The sequence below is a fragment of the Ctenopharyngodon idella genome, chromosome 9 (genome assembly GCF_019924925.1).
Source record: "Ctenopharyngodon idella isolate HZGC_01 chromosome 9, HZGC01, whole genome shotgun sequence".
Taxonomy (NCBI): Eukaryota; Metazoa; Chordata; class Actinopteri; order Cypriniformes; family Xenocyprididae; genus Ctenopharyngodon; species Ctenopharyngodon idella.
In genome coordinates, this window is record NC_067228.1 from 12,643,451 (window position 1) to 12,664,869 (window position 21,419).

Here is a 21,419-nt window from a genome sequence, read left to right on the forward strand (position 1 = left end):
CTTAATGGAATAAAGACATGGACCGTTATTAGGTTTAAGCTAGCTGACGCCAGAGTTTCACTTGCACACATGTGGCACACAGTCCAGGATGCCTAAATCAAGCTTATCCTTTTCTCGCCGATAGCATTAGTCCCTCACTTGAAAAGAAATTAAAACAATGTGACCCAGTGAGGCCAGACACAGAATGGGGTTTGTCCTAAAAACAGAACGCCATCATGAGTCTGAGAAGTCTGAGGCCTATTTGGACCAAAAAAGAAGAGGAGGGGTTGGACAAACAGGTAATGCTATTTATCTCACCAAAGAAACTAATGTTCCTTTGCAAGCTGGGATAAAAATAACAGACTCATTGAGTGCCTATGTGCTCAGTGCCTTGGAGGGACTCTAATGCATTTTCATTTAGACCAAACTCAGATGTTATTAGGAACGACTCTCTCCGTCTTCATTTCACTGTGATCTCAAGGCCAAAGCAGATAAAGTGGGCAACTTTCTAGTGCTCTTAAACATCAGTTAGACAGAAAACAGTGAAAGGCAGATATATTAAAGGGTAGCTGAAATTGCAGTTATCAGGGCATCAAAGTCTTGCATCTAAATTGTGTTTTTTAAGCAGTTTTTTTTCTAACTTCTAAAGCCATTATTTTTCAAAAACTGTAAAATCAACTGTAAAAAGATAAGCTCTGGGAGGATTCAAACATCACTTTTAATTAAAAAATCTGGCCATTGGACAACCTTATTGGCTGGCACTTGGTATATCATCAGAGAAGAGATGTTATTGCAAGGAGGAGTGTATGTTAATGTGTCTGATTAAAGATTACAGCGGCACGTATTAAAAAAAATTATGTTCACAAATAAATCATTCATTATAAATACTGCAACATTCCAAAAAAAAAAAAAAAATGATGACATTAAGATCGCTTTAAATTATTTTAAATTGAGAGCAACAAAGAAACATAAAGTTCCAAAGAACTTCAAGAAGAAAAATTTCTGCTCTGTGTGGCTCATCCAATCAGAACTATGTTTATTATTAATAGCTCATGGGCCGGTTTCACAGACAGGGCTTAGACTAAGCCAGGATTAGGCCTTAGTTCAATTAGGGCATTTAAGTATCTTTTATAAATGTAGCCTAGAAAAAACATTACTGGTGTGCATCTTGAGAAAAAACAATGGCACTGACATATTTTAAAGTCCCCCTGTAGTCAATAATTTTATCCCTTAAAACTCATCTTTGATTACCAAAATTACACATTTAAATGTTTTTTTTTTTCTTGTGAAAAAAAAAAATCTTAATGCCTTAAAATAGCTTGAATATAACTCTACACCCTTGCCTCATTTAATATACACGGGTCTATGAATATGATAATTAGCCCCGCCCCCACTCACTCCCACAAGCTCAGAGATCCACTCGGTCAACTTACTGAGGTACTAATACGGTAATTAATATAATTAGCGTTTTGCTTGACTATGTTATCAAACAGCTAATAATGTGTTGCTAATGTTAGAAAAACCATGTTCACATTCACGAGTCAGACAGCTGCCTTCTAACAATCAGTATCCTTAGAAATGCTTTGAACAACTCTTCTTCTGAATGTCAGTGGAGAAAGGCATATAGTTTATCATAACATCGTAATATGCATCATACACCCGCCATATTGCTAAATCCACCCGATTTTTCATATCAACAGAAAAATATACCAGGACAACCTTCTTTTGAGACTCCCTTGCGCGGTCAATTGCCAGCACGTTGACGTGATTTGAGACTGTCTTTGGTTTACTGCAGTTTTAAGGAGAAAATACTCAGCAATGGTGTTTACTTATGAATTTTCACATGGTTTGTCTTAAAGCATGTTAAAAACACCAGATAGACATATAAACAACATTAAAAATTTGATTTTTACCACCGGGGGAATTTAAGATATTTCAGTACAAGTTGCTTTCAGTTAAAACAGCTCAAACATGCATTTTAGTCTAGGACTAGCTTAAGCCTTGTCTGTGAAACTGGCCCCCGGTTTCACAGTTTTTTTCACATCAGTTTTAAGTGTTTTGATTGTACTTAAGAAAAGTGATATGTTGTTGCCATGAATGATAGGTCTTGCAAAATTATGTATAGCATTATATTTTGGTCTGCATTCATCAAGTCTTAAATCAAGTCTTAAATAAAAAACATAAAAAAATTAAATAAAACTAATTTTATTTATAAAGTATTTAAATAACTGAATTATCCAATAACAGGCATTACATATATATATATATATATATATATATATATATAAAATCCATTTTGTATTTAATTTTCAGCAAAATATTGTAACAATATGTGATACTGTCACTGTGATAAAAGATTTCTGTCATACAATCCCTGACCATTCAGATCACACTAAACCTGGATTAGTGAGGCTGTTTCATAGGGGAGGTAGCCTTACCTTGAAGTTGCATATACATGTTATTATGTCCCCGATTCTGAGACACTCGCCATCAAACTTGCAAGTGTTGGTGTCACAAAGGAAGAGATCTGTGTCCCGGTCATCATCCCCTGCAACAACACAAAGAGCCAGAAAACATCATGAATTTCTGCATAAACACAGCAATGTCAAGACACGACTAGCACAAGCAGGATGTTTGTTCAGACACTTCTGATAAAAATAATTCAGCAGAACTAACGGAACAAACACGTCATCCCAGCAGGATGGCTGGCAAGACTTCTGAAGGGTTCATCAAGTTGCGATGAACACCTCCATTCGCCAAGACCATATTTTGCTCTTGAGATATTTTCTTATCGGGAATAAAACAAGTGTTCACTGAGGAATAATGATTCAGCACATGGTGAACTTCTTGGAATCGGCGCATGAGAACCTTATTCAGCTTTTATAATAAGCTGAGTACAGGCCCTGTGAAATATTCTCATTTTGCTGAGGAGCTGGACAGACTCCGAAAAATAGTACTTCATCAAAAATCAAGAGCTCACAGACAGTTTAAGTCCACAAGGATTCCTTAAGATGATTACAATTAAGATGAGTTGTTTCTAAAAACAGACCACCACTGAGTCAAAACCCAATTTTACTATTCAGCATACAGAAGCTGACTGCTGTTCATTTAACAATAAGCTCCCAAAATAATGAGTTTACCCGTTTACCCTGCACTACATCATTCAGCCCCTATCTGATACCTTTTATAATTATGCAAGGAATAAGCATCTCTATCATTTGCTTAATATTATAAAAATGACACATACATTACGCAAAGAATAATATCTCATGATACATTCCATATTACCTGCATATATTCCAACTCAAAGAGCCATACATCATCATAATAAGACTACACGACACAAAACAGTGGGTCCGCTCGTGTGCCCTGGGATTTTTGCTGTCAAAGCAAATAAGCTTCTTGCAAGTGCTACACAGTATTTTTACCCTGTATTATCCAGTGAGCCCTGGAAGCTAGAACGAACCAGAACATTGCTCATTGTAACGACAACACCAGAGGACATCCAGCTACTTTAGGCCCCTGCTAAAGGGCCACATACAGCGCAGAAAAATGTCTTACATAACCTTGTGGCTTATTTGCATTTCAGCTAAAGAAATTATCAATGGACCTCAAACGCTACAGGGAGGAAAAAGATCAGTCGTCTTGCGAGACAGTTGCAATATTCACATTGTGTGCCTCAGTTGTGGAGACCTTGACAAATTATGCTGGCTCTTGGTATGTGCATAAATCTCTCGTGTAAAATTAAAGTAGCTGTTCATACGAATGTTTTGCAACAGGAATTTTTCATTAAAATTCATCTTATTCACAATCTGTTCTTAAGGAGCTGTGATAAACTGTCATTCAATCAATTCAGCCTACTGAAGCAACAAAGTATTTGCCAAAGCTAATTAGTCAAAACCATCGTCAATCCCTTGGTTTACTAATAAAATAACAATTCATGCCTTAGTTTATTATTTTTTACACAAAATCTTTTCCTCGCATTCGGAGGGGTCACAAACCTTTTTTAAAGGTGGCATCAGAAGTATTGGCTCACTTGGTGCCTTAAAAGGATGGTTTACTGCCAAAAAAAAAATAAAAAAAATTATAATAAAAAATAAATAAATAAATAAACAAATAATTTTTTTTTGGTAATTTACCGTTCCAAACCAGTATGACTAACTAAAAAAGGTATTTTTGGGCCCCATTGACTTACATATTATAGACTAAAAAAAGAAATATTATTTGTGTTCATGCAACTTTATTATCAAATAATTGTTCTGGAAGTTGCATATAACACCTACTTAGCACTAGTCATGTGCCGTTATACGGTAATAGCCTACAATATATGATATATATAATGAATATGACCGTTAAAAATCCCAGAAGACGCTGCGGGCGGTCAACATATGGAAGCCTGCAAGCTTTAATGTTCTCATTCTCACTTATGAGATTCCCGCTTCAAGCAAAGAGTATAGAACCCAAGAGGCGAAACTCTGATGCTTTTTGGGTAACAACCACGAGGTGGCGCTTCAGTAGAGCGGCAGCCATTTTGGGGTGAAAATGCCAACTGGACAATAGAATCCATCACATCTTACACACCCAAAATCGGCGAATCTCACAGCCAAATCAGAAATGCGATAGAAAATTTCTCTAATTCAGTAAATTTTATGACACCTATAATAAATGTTGTATTGTCTTTTAAGCTATATATGTTTTATGTGATCAGTTGTGGAATTCAACCACTACACATCTGAGGTAACGTTAACGTAGTTAGCCTATTTTATTATTTCCATTTTATGCAACTTTACATTACTATTAATAGTAAATTAATAAATTAATAATTAATAAAGTTAAGATCATCAAGTTTGTAGCGTGATCCAGGGGATTAAAACGTATATAGGCAGACCTAGTGGAGTAATATAGTAATAGTAAATTACTCCACTAGGTCTGAAATACGTTTTTAATCCACTGGATCACGCTAAACAATGATCTTATAGAACATGATGCATTGCTGTGTCTGTTATCCCATTATTTTTGGACACAGTGGCTGTAATTATTTTGTTTACATAGTCTTGCTTAAACGGACATTAATAGAAGACAACACTGCAAAAACAGTTTACTGTCAAGCTGTTATATTCTGTTATATATTTATTGTCCAGCATTCCCAATTTTTCTGATGAATGTCCTTAATTTAATTTCATATGTTGGTATTAATTCAGTGTTTATAATGCTAATACCTACTTGAACTTCAAAGAATTTGAACCCACTGACTGGGTTTCTAGAGAGCAAAGTTCAGGTTGGATTTTAGCTTTAATGTACATTTTTAATGTACGTCAAAGCAGCTGATATTGTCATAGAAACTAGTGGACTGCCGAGTTGCTTTCACCCCACAATGGCGGAAGCGTAGGGCTGCTGCTGGGCGCTGGTGTTGCAATGGAACGTTCTATTGAGTTTCGCTTCTTTCAGTGTATATTTTTTGCTACAAGCTCGCATATACGTGACGGCTTGTGAAAGTAAACATTTGTCCGTTTGTTTTGCTTAATTATAATAAAGTGATAACGTGAAGAAAGCCTGTAGTATTTTACTGGAATATAAAAAAGAATCTTAACACTGACAAAGCATGTAACACAAAGGCTACTCATTTTCATAAATACACGCGGTGAAATAAAAAGATATAAAATTATATGAAAACAATGTCTATAATAATATGAAAGAAATCTTTTAATAGGTTATGACATTTGTTTGTGATGTTATGTTGTATTTATTGTACATTAGCCACTTATAAGATGCGGGGAAGGTCAGTTGAGCAACAAGATCGCAGCACATCTCAATTCTCAAATGATGCGTGCGTTCTGTGTCTTTGCGTCCTTCCGAGTTCGTTCTTTCAAGGTCGCCTTGCAAGACCGGACTCCACGAGAACGCAAGTCCGTTCTCTGCTTTGCAGGATTTACGATAGCCTATTGATGACTGTTAAAACGCGTCATCACAGTCTGTGAAAAGGGTCTATTATGTTCATCACAGCACCAAATTCTTACGTAAGGCTATTTATTTTCAAACTTAAACATTTTTATATTTTAATCTGGACTACAACATGCCCTAGACATTCTTTTAATATGTTCTGATACTTTATTGTTCAGTCACACTTTACAATAAGGCTCCGTTATTTAACATTAGTTAATTAATTAGTTAACATAATCTGACAATGAAAAATACATCTTAAGCATTATTAATCTTAATTTCATCATTTAATAACACTTTATTAGAATCAAAAGTTGTAACTGTATTATTTAATGGACCTGAGCTAAAATGAAAAATTGTGTTTTTAAACTAACTTTAACAAAGAATAATTCATTGTTAATGTTAGTTAATGTATTATGCTAACTAATGAGACCTTATTGTAAAGTGATACCTATTGTTCTTTTCCAGCTTAATCTGTTTGAAACATTTGTTGACTTTATAACTTTTTTTATATTACTACTGTATTTATATGTTCAGAGTTCTTTTTGTTACAAGAAAAAAAGTTATTAAACCAACTTGCAACTTATTTCAATATCATGACAATACCATATACCGTGGTTCAGCAATTATCACAACATGAAATTTTGATACCGTCACATGCCTACTTGGCAAATCTAATGTGGCTCATACCTCGTTGGTCTGAGCGGGCATGATGCATCTGCTTGCATTATTGATGCGAGCACTCCCTGAGCGAAGTCATACAGATGCAAGGCATTTTGTCACACCTCTATTGCTTGGCTGCCCTTCCATAGCTGTGTCATGATACAGCTTGACCTCACAACACACAGTAGATGCTTTATAGTGCATGTCTGAGACGTGCCGCATTCAATGAGGCAACAGGAGCAGGAGGGGGAAATGGTGTAATGGATCGGATAAGAACATGGAGATCTGAGTCACAGAAGCTTCTCTCTCACTAGACACAAAATCCCTCTATTCGTTCTAATTAATCTGAGGCAGTGGCATCCTGTAGCGACACTGAAAAAGCAAATTCCATTTAAAAACAACACATGAGATGCCACCGTTTCAGAAAATGTGTAAAAAAAAAAAAAAAAAAAACACACACAAAAGAGTCAACCACTAACCGACCTTGAAAATATATATTCCATCTAACACAATAAACACTGATTATACTGAGAGCGATTCAACCGTCTGGACTTGTTTACCAACCTTTTTGCCTCATGAATCTTCACAGCCCCACAAGTAAATCTCAAGTACCCTTTCATTGACAAAAGAAAAAGAAATGTGTTCCTTTTACCTCATATTATATGTTATATCATTTAGCATTATACAAAATTTGTTTCACACAAAATAACGTCTTAGTGATTTTTGTCCACACAATGAAAGTCAGTGGGGTCCAAAGTTGTTTTAGACCCCATTGACGTTCATTGTATGGACAAAAGTTGAAACATTCTTCAAAATATCTTCTTTTGTGTTCCACAAAAAAACTAAGAAGATATTTTGAAGAATGTTTCAACTTTTTCAAGAATGTTTCAAATAGTGTTTCAAAGAATGTTTCACATACTCCTGGTCTGGACCACCAAAAAGTTCAAAGCCATATAAGGTTGGGATGGCAAAGTAAAAACAGAGACTGAAGAAAGTTAGCAGGTCACACTAGAGGAAATGAGTTCTGGAAACAGGCAGTGGCATCCTTGCAATTTTATTACAGTAATTTCTTCAACAAGGACACTGAGAGGCCTTTAAATGCTTAACCAGATTTTAAACTTAACCAAACATCAGTCAGATAATATGATTAACTGTAAATAAGCTTTTGGAAGTCTGTTAAAAATGCTTTTTGAGCAGGGATGAGTTACCATGAGCGGAAAGGAATTTTGTTCTGCTCTCTTTAAAGTCTCTCTGGCAGGACAATCTTTCAGTAGCTGTCTACATGGATAGATAAGATCTGTTTTTCTATTCTTTGCAAAGAAAGCACTGTATGTGTGTGGACAACAAAAGAGTAAAAAAATTCAATAAAAATTCCTCAAAGTCATTCCTTGAAGTCACGGAGCAATGATTAGAGCAGCCAAACAGGAAATTACATCTTTCATCCTAAGATGTTCTACTATCAGACGGCCCACAAAAACAAGTTAAAGCAACTCTTCCTGAATCTAAAATAGACTTTATGTAAGTACGAAAAGAGTTCAGTTAAAACACAGGACTCTTCAAAATCTTATGAAGTTATGTAGGTATGTATAGTAAAAATGTGATGTGCCTGCGTGACACACAGCTGTAAATAAGATCAGTTGATGCATGACTATTCGAAACAATGGTTTTCGGAGGCAAATTTTTTTTTTTTTTTTTTTTGGAGCTGTCACAAGCCAGACAAACACTATATTTAACCTCCCAACAAACAGCCTTATACTAACATCAAAACAGACTAGAGCACTTTGAATTTAGTACAAAACACAAGTACATGATATGGACTTTAAGGAAGGATATAGAATTTATAGTATAGTATTATAAGATATAAATAATAATAAAATGGTTAAAATCATCAATGAATATCTGTGCCAGTATAATGTCACTAAGCAGAACTGCCAAAATTATGACTACAGTATTTTCAAATAATTTATTCATCTGACATTGCTCACAAAAACAAATAGTCCTGTCCCAAACTCATGCCCATTGTTTGTTTTTTTGGAAATATAAATTCATTTTTATGTTAGTATAGATTTAAAGGATAGTAAACCCAAAAATGAAAATTGTCATCATTTACTCACCCTCAAGTTGTTCCAAACCTGTATGAATTTCTTTCTTCTGCTGAACACAAAAGATATTTTTAAAAATGTCAGTATGCAAACAGTTGATGGGCCCTATTGACTTCCATAGTATTTGTTTTTTTTTTTCATATGGAAGTCAATGGGGCCCATCAACTGTGGTTCCCCATATTCTTCAAAATATCTTCTTTTGTGTACAGCAGAATATAGAAACCCATACAGGTTTGGAACAACTTGAGGGTGAGTAAATTATGACAGAATTTTCATTTTTGAGTGAACTATCCCTTTAATATAGTATTATATTTCTTTTAAACATGATGTTTAATCAAAATGTCATAACTCATATACCGAACTTCTCCAATCATTTAGAGGCCATCCACAATCACACTGGCACTCACTTTTTAGTGCAACACCCACATCTCAAAATCCAATTAACCACTTATGCATAAAATCAATTCCCTGCCCTATTTTTTTTAATCTTCTTTAATAATCCGTTACACTTAGATGTACGTCATAATATGGAAGAAAAGATCTTTCGCTACTTTCATTTTTATTGTAGAATCCTATAGATATAAGGCCAAATTTGCATATTTCCCCAGAAGTTGGGGTTCCCACTAAACAAATCATTTTAAGATTCTGAAGCAAAACATTCTGTAAAGAACTTTGTAATCAGTATAACCTTGGTAACTGCTTTTGGATGGGTGTCTGGAGCAGCATAATTTGTCCTATGGCTTGGCCACTTTTGCATAAAAGCTATTTAGTGGCTAATGGATGGCAATTTAAAACAAATGGGTTCTGAGTTACAGCTGTAACTTTATAGTGACAAAGTGAAGGGCAGATTTATGCATTCAGTTTAGAGAATGTACGTAGAACTTCTTAACATGCATATGAATAACACTAGACTGTACTAATTAATGAAATCACCTACAATATTACAACCAACAACATCCACTTCATCAGTAACAGTCCTAATTAAAGGTGTTGCCAGTACTACCTCCAGCTGCCTGTTTCTTCCATCTGCAGCGAAATCAGAATCTTTGTTTGGCTCAAACACCTGGTATTGCAGGTCTCCTCGCTCTCCTCGAGAGTGTCGTAATTTTATCAAAACGAGAAGTGTGAGCCAATGTAACATCTCACAACGTGCCAAACGGGTGAGTATCGGGGGAGATGCAGATTGTTATTTCGGCCTTGCAGCGAGGTGAATAATTGAAAGATGCAAGCTGGCAGAGACACAAATTTTCTAAAGGTGAAGTGTAAACAACTCCTGTGAGTGAGACATCAGACCAGTTGTCTGGCCATTAAAGAGCTGGAATTCAAACCCCAGGACATTGTTATCAGTTGAAAATATTTTTAGCTTTTGTTTTGTTTAAGGTGTAATACAGATCTCTAAAGAATGGAAGTGTAGTAGAGAATTCAGAACAGATTCTGTTTCTGTTATGAATCCTCTCCTACATAACACCACTCTTTAGAGAGTGCATTGTGAAAAATCTGGAGTAATCTGAAAATACTCTAACAAAAACAGACAGACAGCAAAGGTTCAAAGATGCATTTGTCATTATTTACTCACCCCATGTCGTTAGAAAACCAGTATTTCTTTTTTCTTCTTCTTTCTTTCTTTCTTTCTTTCTTTCTTTCGTGGAACACAAATGAAGATATTTTGAAGAACCCTGGGGTCCAAACAACATTGGACGCCACTGACGTTCATTGTATGGATAAAAAACACTGGTAGTCTTCTTTTGTGTTCCACAGAAAAAAGAAAATCATACAGTACAGGTTTGGAAAGACATGAGGGAGTGTAAATGATGACACAATTTTCATTTTTTTAATGAACTATCCCTTTAAGAGTTTAACTTAACAACCAAAAACTGGCAGTTTATGTTGTTTCTTCAAATTCATAAAAGTCCGCTATCTCCTCTCACCTCCTTTGCAGCTGATATGCACCCTTGGTGAAAAAAAGGTCTCCAAAGAAGAGCTATTGATATCTATGAACAATAGAAATAAAAGCTTGCTGTCCTTTGGACAGTGAGTTTTGAGTCAGTAGCTACATAAAATTTAAAATTAGCTTACAGAGTGGACACTTAATTCTAAGCATGCACAGAGAAGATATTTCAGTAAAAAGACACTTTGCAAGAGTATTCACACCGCTTATGTCCTTTGCCAACAGCCGCAAGTTAGGATTGTTGACTAAACAGCTGGCTTGCATTTGTTTTGCTGGACGTTATTGCTGTGTTCAGCGCATAATTCAGTGCTGGTGAGTTAAACTATATTCAGTCAGTTGGAAATTCAGGTTTTATGCCAAGGATTCATCTCTTCAGACCTGATAAGTGCTATAATGTCCATTTTTGGCATTCTGTTTGCTGTGTGCACTATCCTCTTAATTCAGCAATGACTTATTGATATCAAATGCTATCATATACTCACACTCAACTTTTTTTTAAGAAGGCACAAAGGATATTTTGAAGAATGTTTCTACCATTTTTTTTGTCCATACAATAAAAAAAAGTCCAAAATAACAATTGTTCCCACTGACTTTCATTTTGTTTTCCACAGAATAAAGAAATTCTTGTCAAATGTGACTGACAGCTGTTTGAAAAACAGTCACTAAAAGCTTTTAGACTGCACTCATGACAATCAGATAAGCTATTAAAAACTCCAAACACTGGCCACACCTGTTTGAAAAATAATACAATACATCATTAGCTGCTTGATTCTGGCAATTAGTGTTAAATTTCTTATTATGCATTTGTAGACAGGATTTACTAGAAGAAAAAAAAAAAACTTCATACAGCCTATCAACACCTTTTTGTAAATCATGGAAACACTAAAGTGGCCCTCAGGCATGCCTGTGGTAGAGCTTCCCACGTCTCATGCATGCCATTGCCATGAGTTGTATAACCAAAGTGCAGACAAGAGGCAAGGATAGATGTTTTGGAACGACACCTAATTGCCCACGGTGACCTGCTGATTGATAGTCAGGCGCCACGGCGGGAAACTGAGCAGAAATATGCGGCGAGTTCCGCGCGTCTCTCGCGCCTCAGGGCGCGCTTGATGATTATTTCACGTGCATCCGCAATCATCTGAACGGCGCTCTGACAGTGAGGGTGAGAGGTCGGCGCAATCCAAATCAAAACCCACTTAATATCCGAGTCTACAACGGACTGATGCTCGGAGACTATTATGTCGGCTTGATGGAATTGTTACCAAGAAAAGTAAGACTTGAATTCTATAAGGTTTTTTCACGGACAGTAGTCATTCTTCAAGGCTGAAACCTACATCAATAAAAACATCACCACTTGTTGACTAGCGGTAGCCTATTTAGGAACGAGAAGCTGTCAAATACTAAAGCACACAAAGTACGTTTATATATATATATATATATATATATATATATATATAGGCTATGCATACAAATTATGACGTTAAAATCAATTGCCAATTTAAACGTTAATGTTATCCTCTATCGATATATTAGGCTAATATAACTGATAGCCTAGTGAGGGACTGTATGTGCGCTTGTCTTATTTTATTTATTTGTTTATTTTTTCAACAAAAAAGAAAGATATAAACACGAGTTTAGGTAGCTTAAATGCGAAAAAGTATCTTTCAAAGATTAATAAAAATGTTTGATACGTGTTTCTTAAGCTCTTCAGGGGTGAAAGCTTGTGTTTGACGTACAAACCATCCGTTTTCCTTTGAACGCACTGAACTTGAAAAACAGGTCAATTAATGTAGGAAATGTGGTATGAGCCACAGTTAGTAGGCTAAACACTGTTTCATTCGTGAGAAGAATGAGCCATTTAACCAGCAAGAAAAACAATATAGCCTAATCTAAGAACGGTTAAACATGAGAGTTTATTTACTTTATGCGGTGAATAACAACGATTAGCCTATATATCGATTGGGCTATGGTTACTCTCATTTTAAGTGGATTAAAATGATGGGGGAAACGTTAAATTGTTGTTTTCATGTAAATATTATTTACATATCACGTGAGAGTTGAAAAGACGATTAGGAAATAACTATTTATACGGTAACACACCAAATAGCTCGCCCCGACCATCAGTATACTAACTAAAACCGGTCTTTAACATCTTTTTTTACAGCAGCAGTGAACTGCAAAAGCTTGCATCACCTCACATTAGGATCAATTTAGGTTCATAACTTATGCTACTTGTATGATAAACAGCCGTCTTTCGTTGCCAAGGGAACGTCAAACCGTATTCCCTTCAACGCAAGGATCAGCGGACTACTTGAACATCTTACCCGAGCAATTCCATCCAGTTGGAGTCTGACAGTCGCTGAGAGAGGATGGGAAAGCGCCAAGTTGTTGCACCGGGAAAGTGGCGAGAAAGGACAAGACTGCAATCCATACCCAGTGTCCCACTATCCGGCTCCACTGGTGTGGACTTCGGGGCTCGTGTAGGGCCGCCGCCACCGAGACACCCATCTCAGTTCCCCCGACACAGCTCACAGACGCGCCCTGGTCCTAATGTTGTCAACTTTGCCGGTGCGCTTAGAAGCAAAGAGAGGGACATTTTCCGACGAAAGGAGTGTGCCCCATGAAGCAGTTGTTTCTAGATGACCAGAGCAAGGATCCGCCCGAAGCGAGAAGGTGCAGATGCGGAATGAGAGAGGTCTGGGTGCGATGACAGGGGAGGGGATGGTATCGGGAGGAGAGTGGGTAAGCGGGATGTTCAGGAAACAAGGCAAAAATAAAAAGACGCAAGGGGTGTTTTCGAGAAACACAAATGGGGCAAAAATCATATATCCCATTCGAGTGACATGCCGAAGTTACAACATCCACTGAAGCGCCGGTTAGAGAGACTGTCCTCCGTCCTCACTCCGTGCGCTCGCGGTGAGCCTTGAGTTTGTCAGAGTCTCGCGGAGGGCCATTCCACTGTACCTGTGAACCACAATAACGCACTGAAGGCGAGCGGCAGGTTTCCAGACCGCTTCGGATCACGTGTTCTGAAGGAATCGGGAGGGGCGGGACTGTGCCGCGGCTCTGATTGGTCGGTAGGGATGCAGGAGTGTCAGGAGCGAGGCGATGGTCCAGCTCGAGCATATCGACGGCCAGTGCAGAATAGTGTACCCTGTAGTCTACTTTAACAGGGCTTTGGTTTGCAAACGCGTGGGCGAAGGGCCATGCAGGGAAAGTCTTCCCAGTAGCCTAATTGAGCACTGCTGCTCTGAGCACGGTGGCAGCAGAAATCGATTGGAAACTTGGAGTGTTGTGAAATGATCCCCGTGTCTTAAACAAAAGACAGCATAAGATGAGAAAAGCGAGGGACGAGGCGGAGTTCACGACGCTCGCGGATGATCACGGCGGTGGAAATAAATAAGCAGAGGCGTTTTAATAGATACGGGTCGCGAGCTGAGCAACGGAGCCTTTTAACGACATTTAATGACGAAACATTTCATATCAGTAAAGCTAGTTTCGCAAGGCGTACCGACGATAATAAACAGCTCACTTTCGACCGCAACCACCACTTGCAAGTTGCTTGTTCCCGACTAACATTATACAGCTGGTTAGACTGTTTCCTCCATCACTTTAACACAGCCCATTAACGTAGGCTACAATGCGTGTTGTTGCACCCGTTGTTAATATAGGACAATACACGATGCCTGATCAAACGTGAAATGACCTAAATGCATCAAAGTGATTTTTACATCTACTTTATCTTGTTTATTACTTGCTGACTTAATTTTCATTACATAAAATATGCACTGCGTTGAGTAAGTTTTGTTAGAGAGAAGGCAGACTTTGAACCCCCAGAGGGCAGACAGGCACAACATTGGTCCCACAAGTGTTTGCACACTTAAAGTGTAGCTATTTTAGAAAACAAAACATCAAACCAAGTAGCCTCCTACTATTTAAAAAAAGTACAAGTACAGGACATTTAAAACTGATTAATTTTAGGTTAATCAATATAAATTCTTAATTGAAATCTGGCATTAGTCTGATGGCCAAAAAGCTAAATTTAGGTCCCATTAGCAGTGGGGAAAGTTACTTTTAAAGTCTAAATCTAATATAAAGTAATTTCTTAATATAATAAACAGTAATTTTTGCTTATTAGTATGTTTGAATTAGATCATTGAAGGTCAGCAGCAGCAAAGTTAATAAAGTGAGATTAAATAGTATATTTGTGTAATTTAATATAGTTAACTATTACAGGTTTGCGTAAAATTCTGAGATTGTATTTCACTGTTTTTATTCATTTTGAGGAATACTGAATGTTTTTGTACAAGTGAGATAAGTAAATGCACGCTCACATTTAGTCTAGAACTACAATAACCATCTTCACACAGCGCACGCAATGCCTCTGCACTTTATTTCTTAACGGGATAGGAGAGCTGTCAGTCAATAAATGTGAAAAAGTAACTTGCGATACTTATTTGAAAAAGTGAAGAATATTTTGTTGTAAATTGTTGTTACTTTACTAGTGACTTGAAAAAGTAATCGGATTACGTAACTCAAGTTACTTGTAATGCGTTACCCCCAACACTGCCCATTAGACCATAGAACTTTCTTCCAGCTGGATTCATAATTCTCCACATGTCTTAAGGTAAACTGTTGCCAAGATGTCATGGCTTTTTTTAACAGTGGCTTTCTCTTTGCCACAGCTGTGAGTGGTGAAGCACCTGGACAATAGTTTTTTAATGCAGAGTTTCTCCAAACTGTGTAATTCCTTCAGCTCTGTCATTGGTCTCTCAGTGGCCTCCCTCCCGAGTCCCGAGTTTTTGAGGATGTCATCATTTACCCACCTCATGTTGTTCCAAATCAATATGACTGTCTTTGTTCTGTGGAAAACAAAAATAAATTTTGAAGAATGTTTATGCAGCTCAAGTCTTATTTACTATTTTATTGTGTTTTTGGCCCTTGTTTGGAATTTTTTATTTTTCAGAGCTTTTTCACTCACTGGCCTTTATGGAGTTTAATTCTTTAGAAATGTAACTCATTTTAAGCGCTGTTTCAGTGCGGCACTAATAATAATATAGGCCTATATACATTTTCCCCCCAACAACACTTCTTTGAGTAGTCACTTTTGTATTTTCTCTTTATTTTAAGAGCACATTTGGAAAAGGTCTGAAACCTGTTGCTTCAGCAGTATAAATTTGGACTTCTGGGCATGTCCTCAAGAAAAATTACAATATACTCTCCACTGTTCATTTCTCTTCTACCTGATCATTCCCACATTTCTTCTGGAGTCTGGCTCCATACCAGCTCAGTATTATTAGCATGGTTCAGAGCTCCGCTGGAGAGCAGCTGGCTCTGGGCTATCACCGACAGACACTCTTGACAGATAAAACAACACACCCTTGCCATAGGATTTCTGTAGTTTTCTCAGTGCGGTATCATGTATCACATGATGGATCTGACCTTGTAATTAAGACTATGGAACATTAATTAATCATTCGGTTTTTTAGGAGACATGGAAAGGTTCATGTCCTCTATAGAACCTGTTCAGAAAAAAAGGAAGAAAACTGATTTTTTTTTTTTTTTTTTTTTAAAGATATTCAAACCGAAGGCAATGTTAAAAAGTGGAGTTTTAAAGGTCTAGACACAGTTATCTCACTGATAGGAATAAAGATGTCAGGACTCAACTCCAGAGCCATATGAAATTAAAAACCAGTTTAAAAGGAGTCTTGGCAAGTCTCCCTCAACTGCTTTTAGTTATGTGATATAGCAAAAATATTCAAGATCAATGAACACTATAAGAATTATACATTTTCAAAGGAATATACATGGTACGATGTTGGTTTAATTAAGTGTATGAACTAGTAATAGTGCCAAAGATAAAATGATAAATGAGATTTATAGAAGCTTGTCTTTGTTCTCTCTAGACTCTTTAACCTGGACTTATTTCAAGTGCAGTACATTCTCAGTATATTCTTCCACTCACAGGTTTACAGTAGTTTGTGGGCCACTGTTCAGTCCCAACATTGGTTTCTGCATCACAACAACTGTCCCAATTCCACCCATTAGAGCCATACCTTTTATAGATCATTTACATCACATCTAACTTGACATCTCTCACCCGGACAGGAAAAATCCCCTGTGGAACATACCTGGAGAATTGACATGGCAACTGGAGTTTCATGGTTTCATTACATTCATTCTATGCGAGTCTTCGCTGGTAGAGTATGGTGAGCAGGTTAATGAGCAAGGCTGCCTGGGGACCAGTGAGAAGGTCACATCTCTGGAGGGAGCGTGTGGTGTTTAAGTCTTCTAGCAGCATGGGATCCGTTAATGATGCAGGCATTTTAAAACGCTCCCTTAAGTTTTGTTGGTGCTTCTGTAATCCTGCTGAGTAGCTCTTCTCTTTATCTGTATATGTAAAAAAATAATGACAGACATATCACGTGAATAAATTATGGATATTGATCTGATCGGCTACGCATGTATGTTCTGAAATGACACTATAAAAAGGTAAATTCTTAATCTGATATTTTGATACCCAAGACTCCTGTAGTTTGGTATTATTAATGATTTCCCATTAGATCAATAGCTCAATAATGACAATTTTAAATACCTTGTTATATAATTTTGCCACAGGCATGCAATCTATAATCCATATAGAGAAGTGAATAATTTATAAATTAATTGATTTGTTTTCACAGATGAACTCCTGCTTACCAGCTGAACAGGTTTTTTTTTATTTCATTTCCTCATAATACAGGGATGAGCAGATGTTTTTGTTCTTTGCTGCTGGATATCGCACACAGATTTCAGTACAGCTGTGGATTTTCTCAGCACTAACAAATTGATTGCTATCATCCTTCTTGGATATCCTAGAGAAATGCTAAGGAAATGATATGGCTTGTTAGAGATATTTATGAATTCACTGATTTGCTTCTGCATTTGAACTGCTCAATGCAACAAGCAAAACTGACTCTTGCCAAATTACTCAATTTCCCATTGAATAAATGTTTGATATTAGTGACGTATCTAATATAAGCAATTAGTTGATTAATTAGCTCAAAAATAAGCATTATGTTTACTCCCTTCAGAGAAGATTTATCAATGAGCGGTGTAGTCACATATTTGGCTATTAAAATATGCAAATTACAACAAGTGGAGTAACTTGTGTATGGGCAGGTTGGCATTTAAAGCATTTTAAATGAACTACCAGAAAAACAAAGAATTGGGGATTTAAATTTATTTTGATGCCCCAAATATGATTATCCCTTTGCGAATGCATCAGTTAGCACAACACCACGCAACTTCACACATCTACACTGATGCACCACATTATCACGAGCTTGAACATGGCGAGTTTCATGAGCTCTTTAATCATAGGCCTGTCACACCATAACTTGGCCATTGGTGAGTTTTGCCAATCAGCTATAGTCGTGGGTTACTGCCAGTTCAGAGCCTTATCGACAGCAGTAAAAAATAACAGGACCTCTGGCAGACTGCCACTTCCAGCTGTCGGCTAGGGGCCCTGAAGTCCTGCTGTGGCAGAGACTGACAGAGAAGGTGCTTGTTTCACACTGGATACGAGATGACAGTGTGAAATATGAGCACAGAGATGGTCCCATCAAGTTATTGGGGAACACTATGGTAGAGTTTGGATCAAGATAAGTATTAGGCACAATGAAAGTGTATGGTGACAAGTAGCTGTCAAACTCCAAAAAAAGAGTATTATCCATTGCAGTTTATTGTGCATGAATGCAACTGAAGATGAGAGATATTGACTAGCAAGCTGTTATATGAATGACTGCTATTTGTGGACTACCTAAACAATAACTTGATATAAGCTCGTTAAAACTGCACAGCATCTATTTTTGCTTGTCATCTATTGATCAGAAAGTCCCTCACTAAGACGTCATGACCTCATGTGGCTTTTAGAGTATGATGATCAATAATCACATTATAAATGCTTCAATTTCCAGCCATGATGGTGAGTTACCGCAATTGTAACTTTAAATACAGCTGTTCTATCTAAAGCAGAGAAGCAAATTATATTTTGTTGTTATATTTTTAATCAGATTAAAAATAAGCTAATTACTATGAGAAAAGTGACATAATTGTAGCAATTATGGACTCTACCCGTACAAGTGGTATTTAAAGCAAGGGTGGCTCAGGTTTTGAACCTGAAAATGAGTGTTAATGTCGCAGCACTCCAGCTTTAAAAAGACACTTGGATGAAAGCCAATATTTCTGAGTTTCTTAATGAATTGAATAACACTTTTGTAATGGACATATAGCAAAGCAAAGGTATGAAGGACAGAAGACTGCCATAATGAGAGTGGACAGGCATTTACTTCTATTAACCTTCAAAAGTCTTTGAGGATCAGTCAAAGACAGTGAAGAATACATTATTATGAAAAACTGAATCATAAAATGGCTTTTATATACATTCATACATGGTTTAATCTGATATGTGCTATAATTTTAACCATTATTTTGATCATTGAAATATCCCTAAACCTAACCTTCATATTAACAGTAAATATAACCTCAAACACAGTGGTGCTTAAAAATTTACAGTAGTTAGATTCAGCTTCTAGACAGATGTTGGATTAGCAAACTATTTCACCAAACAATAGCTAATGTTTCACATGTTCAGGAATAATAACAACTACTGTAAAGTATACACTAGGTACACCTGTTCAACTGCTTGTTAATGCAAATATCTAATCAGCCAATCCTATGGTAGCAACTCAGTGCATTTAGGCATGCAGACATGGTCTAGACTATCTGCTGAAGTTGATTTAAGTGACTTGGCAACCGTGGCGTGGTTGTTGGTGCCAGACGGACTGGTCAGAGTATTTCAGAAACTGCTGATCTACTGGGATTTTCAGGCACAAGCATCTCTAAGGTTTAAAGAGAATGGTCCGAAAAAGAGAAAATATCCTGTGAGCGGCAGATCTGTAGGCAAAAATGCCTTGTTGATACCAGATGTCAGAGGAGAATAGCCAGACTGGCTAAACTGATAGAAAGGCAACAGTAACTCAAATACTCATTACAACCAAGATCTAAAGAAGAACATCTCTGAACGCACAACACATTGAACCTTGAAGCAGATCTTCTACAGCAGCAGGAGACCATACCGGGTGCCACTCCTGTCAACAGGAAACCAGTGAAAGATGATTTGAGTTTTGTGAGTAATCCTGCTGGAAATAGCCATCAGAAGATGGGTACACTGTGGTCATATAGGGATGGACATGGTCAGCAACATTACTCAGGTAGGCTGTGGCATTTAAACTCAATTGGTACTAAGGGGCCCATAATGTGCCAAGAAAATATCCTCCACACCATCAGACCACCACGACCAGCTTGAACCATTGATACAAGGCTGGATAGATCCATGTTTTAATGATGTTTATGCCAAATTCTGATCCTACCATCGGAATATTGCAGCAGAAATCAAGACTCATTAGACCAGGCAATGTTTTTCCAATCTTCTATTGTCCAATTTTGGTGAGCCCGTGCAAACTGTAGCCTCAGTTTCTTGAACATGACAGTTAGTCGTATACAAATGGCCTCCACAGTGACCAGATCAGATCATGAATGTGTAACCAACAAATCTACAGCAACTGCATGATCCTATCATGTCAGTATGGACCAAAATTTCAGAGGAATGTTTCCAGCACCTTGTTGAAACTGTGCCATGAAGAATTAAGGCAGCTCTGAGAGCAAAAGGGGGTCCAACCCGGTACTAGCGAGGTGTACCTAATAAAGTGGCCCGTGAGTCTATATTAGCTTAACAGAGACCACAATTTAAAAAATGCTTTTAAAAACAAAAGGCTTGGAATATTTTTTAATTTATTTTTTTTTAATTTAATTTTTTTTTTAAATAAAGTAAAATGAGATATGAATCTTAGTTCTTATGCAGAAATTTAATTTATGAAGCTAAAAAGAGGTTGAATACTTTCATGTGCTTTAATATCAAAAGGTTTCAGAACTATATTTTTAAATATTTTAATATGATTAATTCTATTTTAATAACACTTACCACAGAGTTAGAGATGATTTATACACATGATTAAGTAGATCAGATGTTCTCTGAGGTAAATTACTTCAAATTCAGGATCTGGATTTACATTAAATCTGTCATTTGAAGTTCCTGTCATGTGAAAGGACTGAATTAAAAAGCAATACTCTTTTTCTGTGAGATTTATGGTGGGGAAAAAGATCCTTTTTAAACCTGTAAATTTGCACTTGCTGAAATGTTTACTTTTCTGTTTTTCTTTTCTTTATTTGCCATCTTCTGAGTGTAATTTACAGCAAGTGTAACTCATCCACAGTTTGGGAAAAACCACCACAGCAAAGTGTTCGTTTGGAAATCTGAGCGACATAGAGCTTTCTGATACTTTGTGAGGCTGAGCGAGCTGCCTGCAGAAATGTCATGCTCTCTGGCTGTGAAATCCAACTCCTCCTTCTCCTTTTTTCTGGCTAAGCTGCTACGATGAAAAATATTGATTCACCATGGGGACACACAACAGCCTTATCTGCCCGAACCTTTGTGCTCCACAGGCTTTACCCATCAACCCCTGCACAGCCTCATGGGTTTAATGCAGTAGTCTTTAAGCATCCCAATCTGCCTCCTGTGGACAATAAAGGAACTGCAACAACATTTGTGAACATTACATACCAAAATAAAACAGTACCTATCATCACTTGTAAGATGCATTATGAAGTTTGAATGATTTTAAAATATATCTTAAATTGTGTTGGTTAATTTAGTTTATCAGTTAATACAATTTTAGTGAAGTAAA

The 21,419-nt window shown here is 36.9% G+C and overlaps 1 protein-coding gene across 2 annotated transcripts in view; it reads right to left on the minus strand.

The window, feature by feature from the left end:
- The window catches only part of tmeff2a (transmembrane protein with EGF-like and two follistatin-like domains 2a), a 69,958-nt gene extending 55,741 nt beyond the window's left edge, over positions 1 to 14,217 (minus strand). Inside the window, exons 1-2 of one of the 2 annotated variants that reach the window (XM_051906662.1) lie at positions 12,957 to 14,217; positions 2,418 to 2,527 (exon numbers count right to left, since the gene is read on the minus strand). In XM_051906662.1, coding sequence (XP_051762622.1) covers positions 2,418 to 2,527; positions 12,957 to 13,140 — 294 coding nt within the window. In that variant the 5' untranslated portion in view covers positions 13,141 to 14,217. The remainder of the gene's footprint in view (positions 1 to 2,417; positions 2,528 to 12,956) is intronic. The other variant, XM_051906660.1, reaches the window with a different exon arrangement.
- Between the last annotated feature and the right edge of the window lie 7,202 nt (positions 14,218 to 21,419).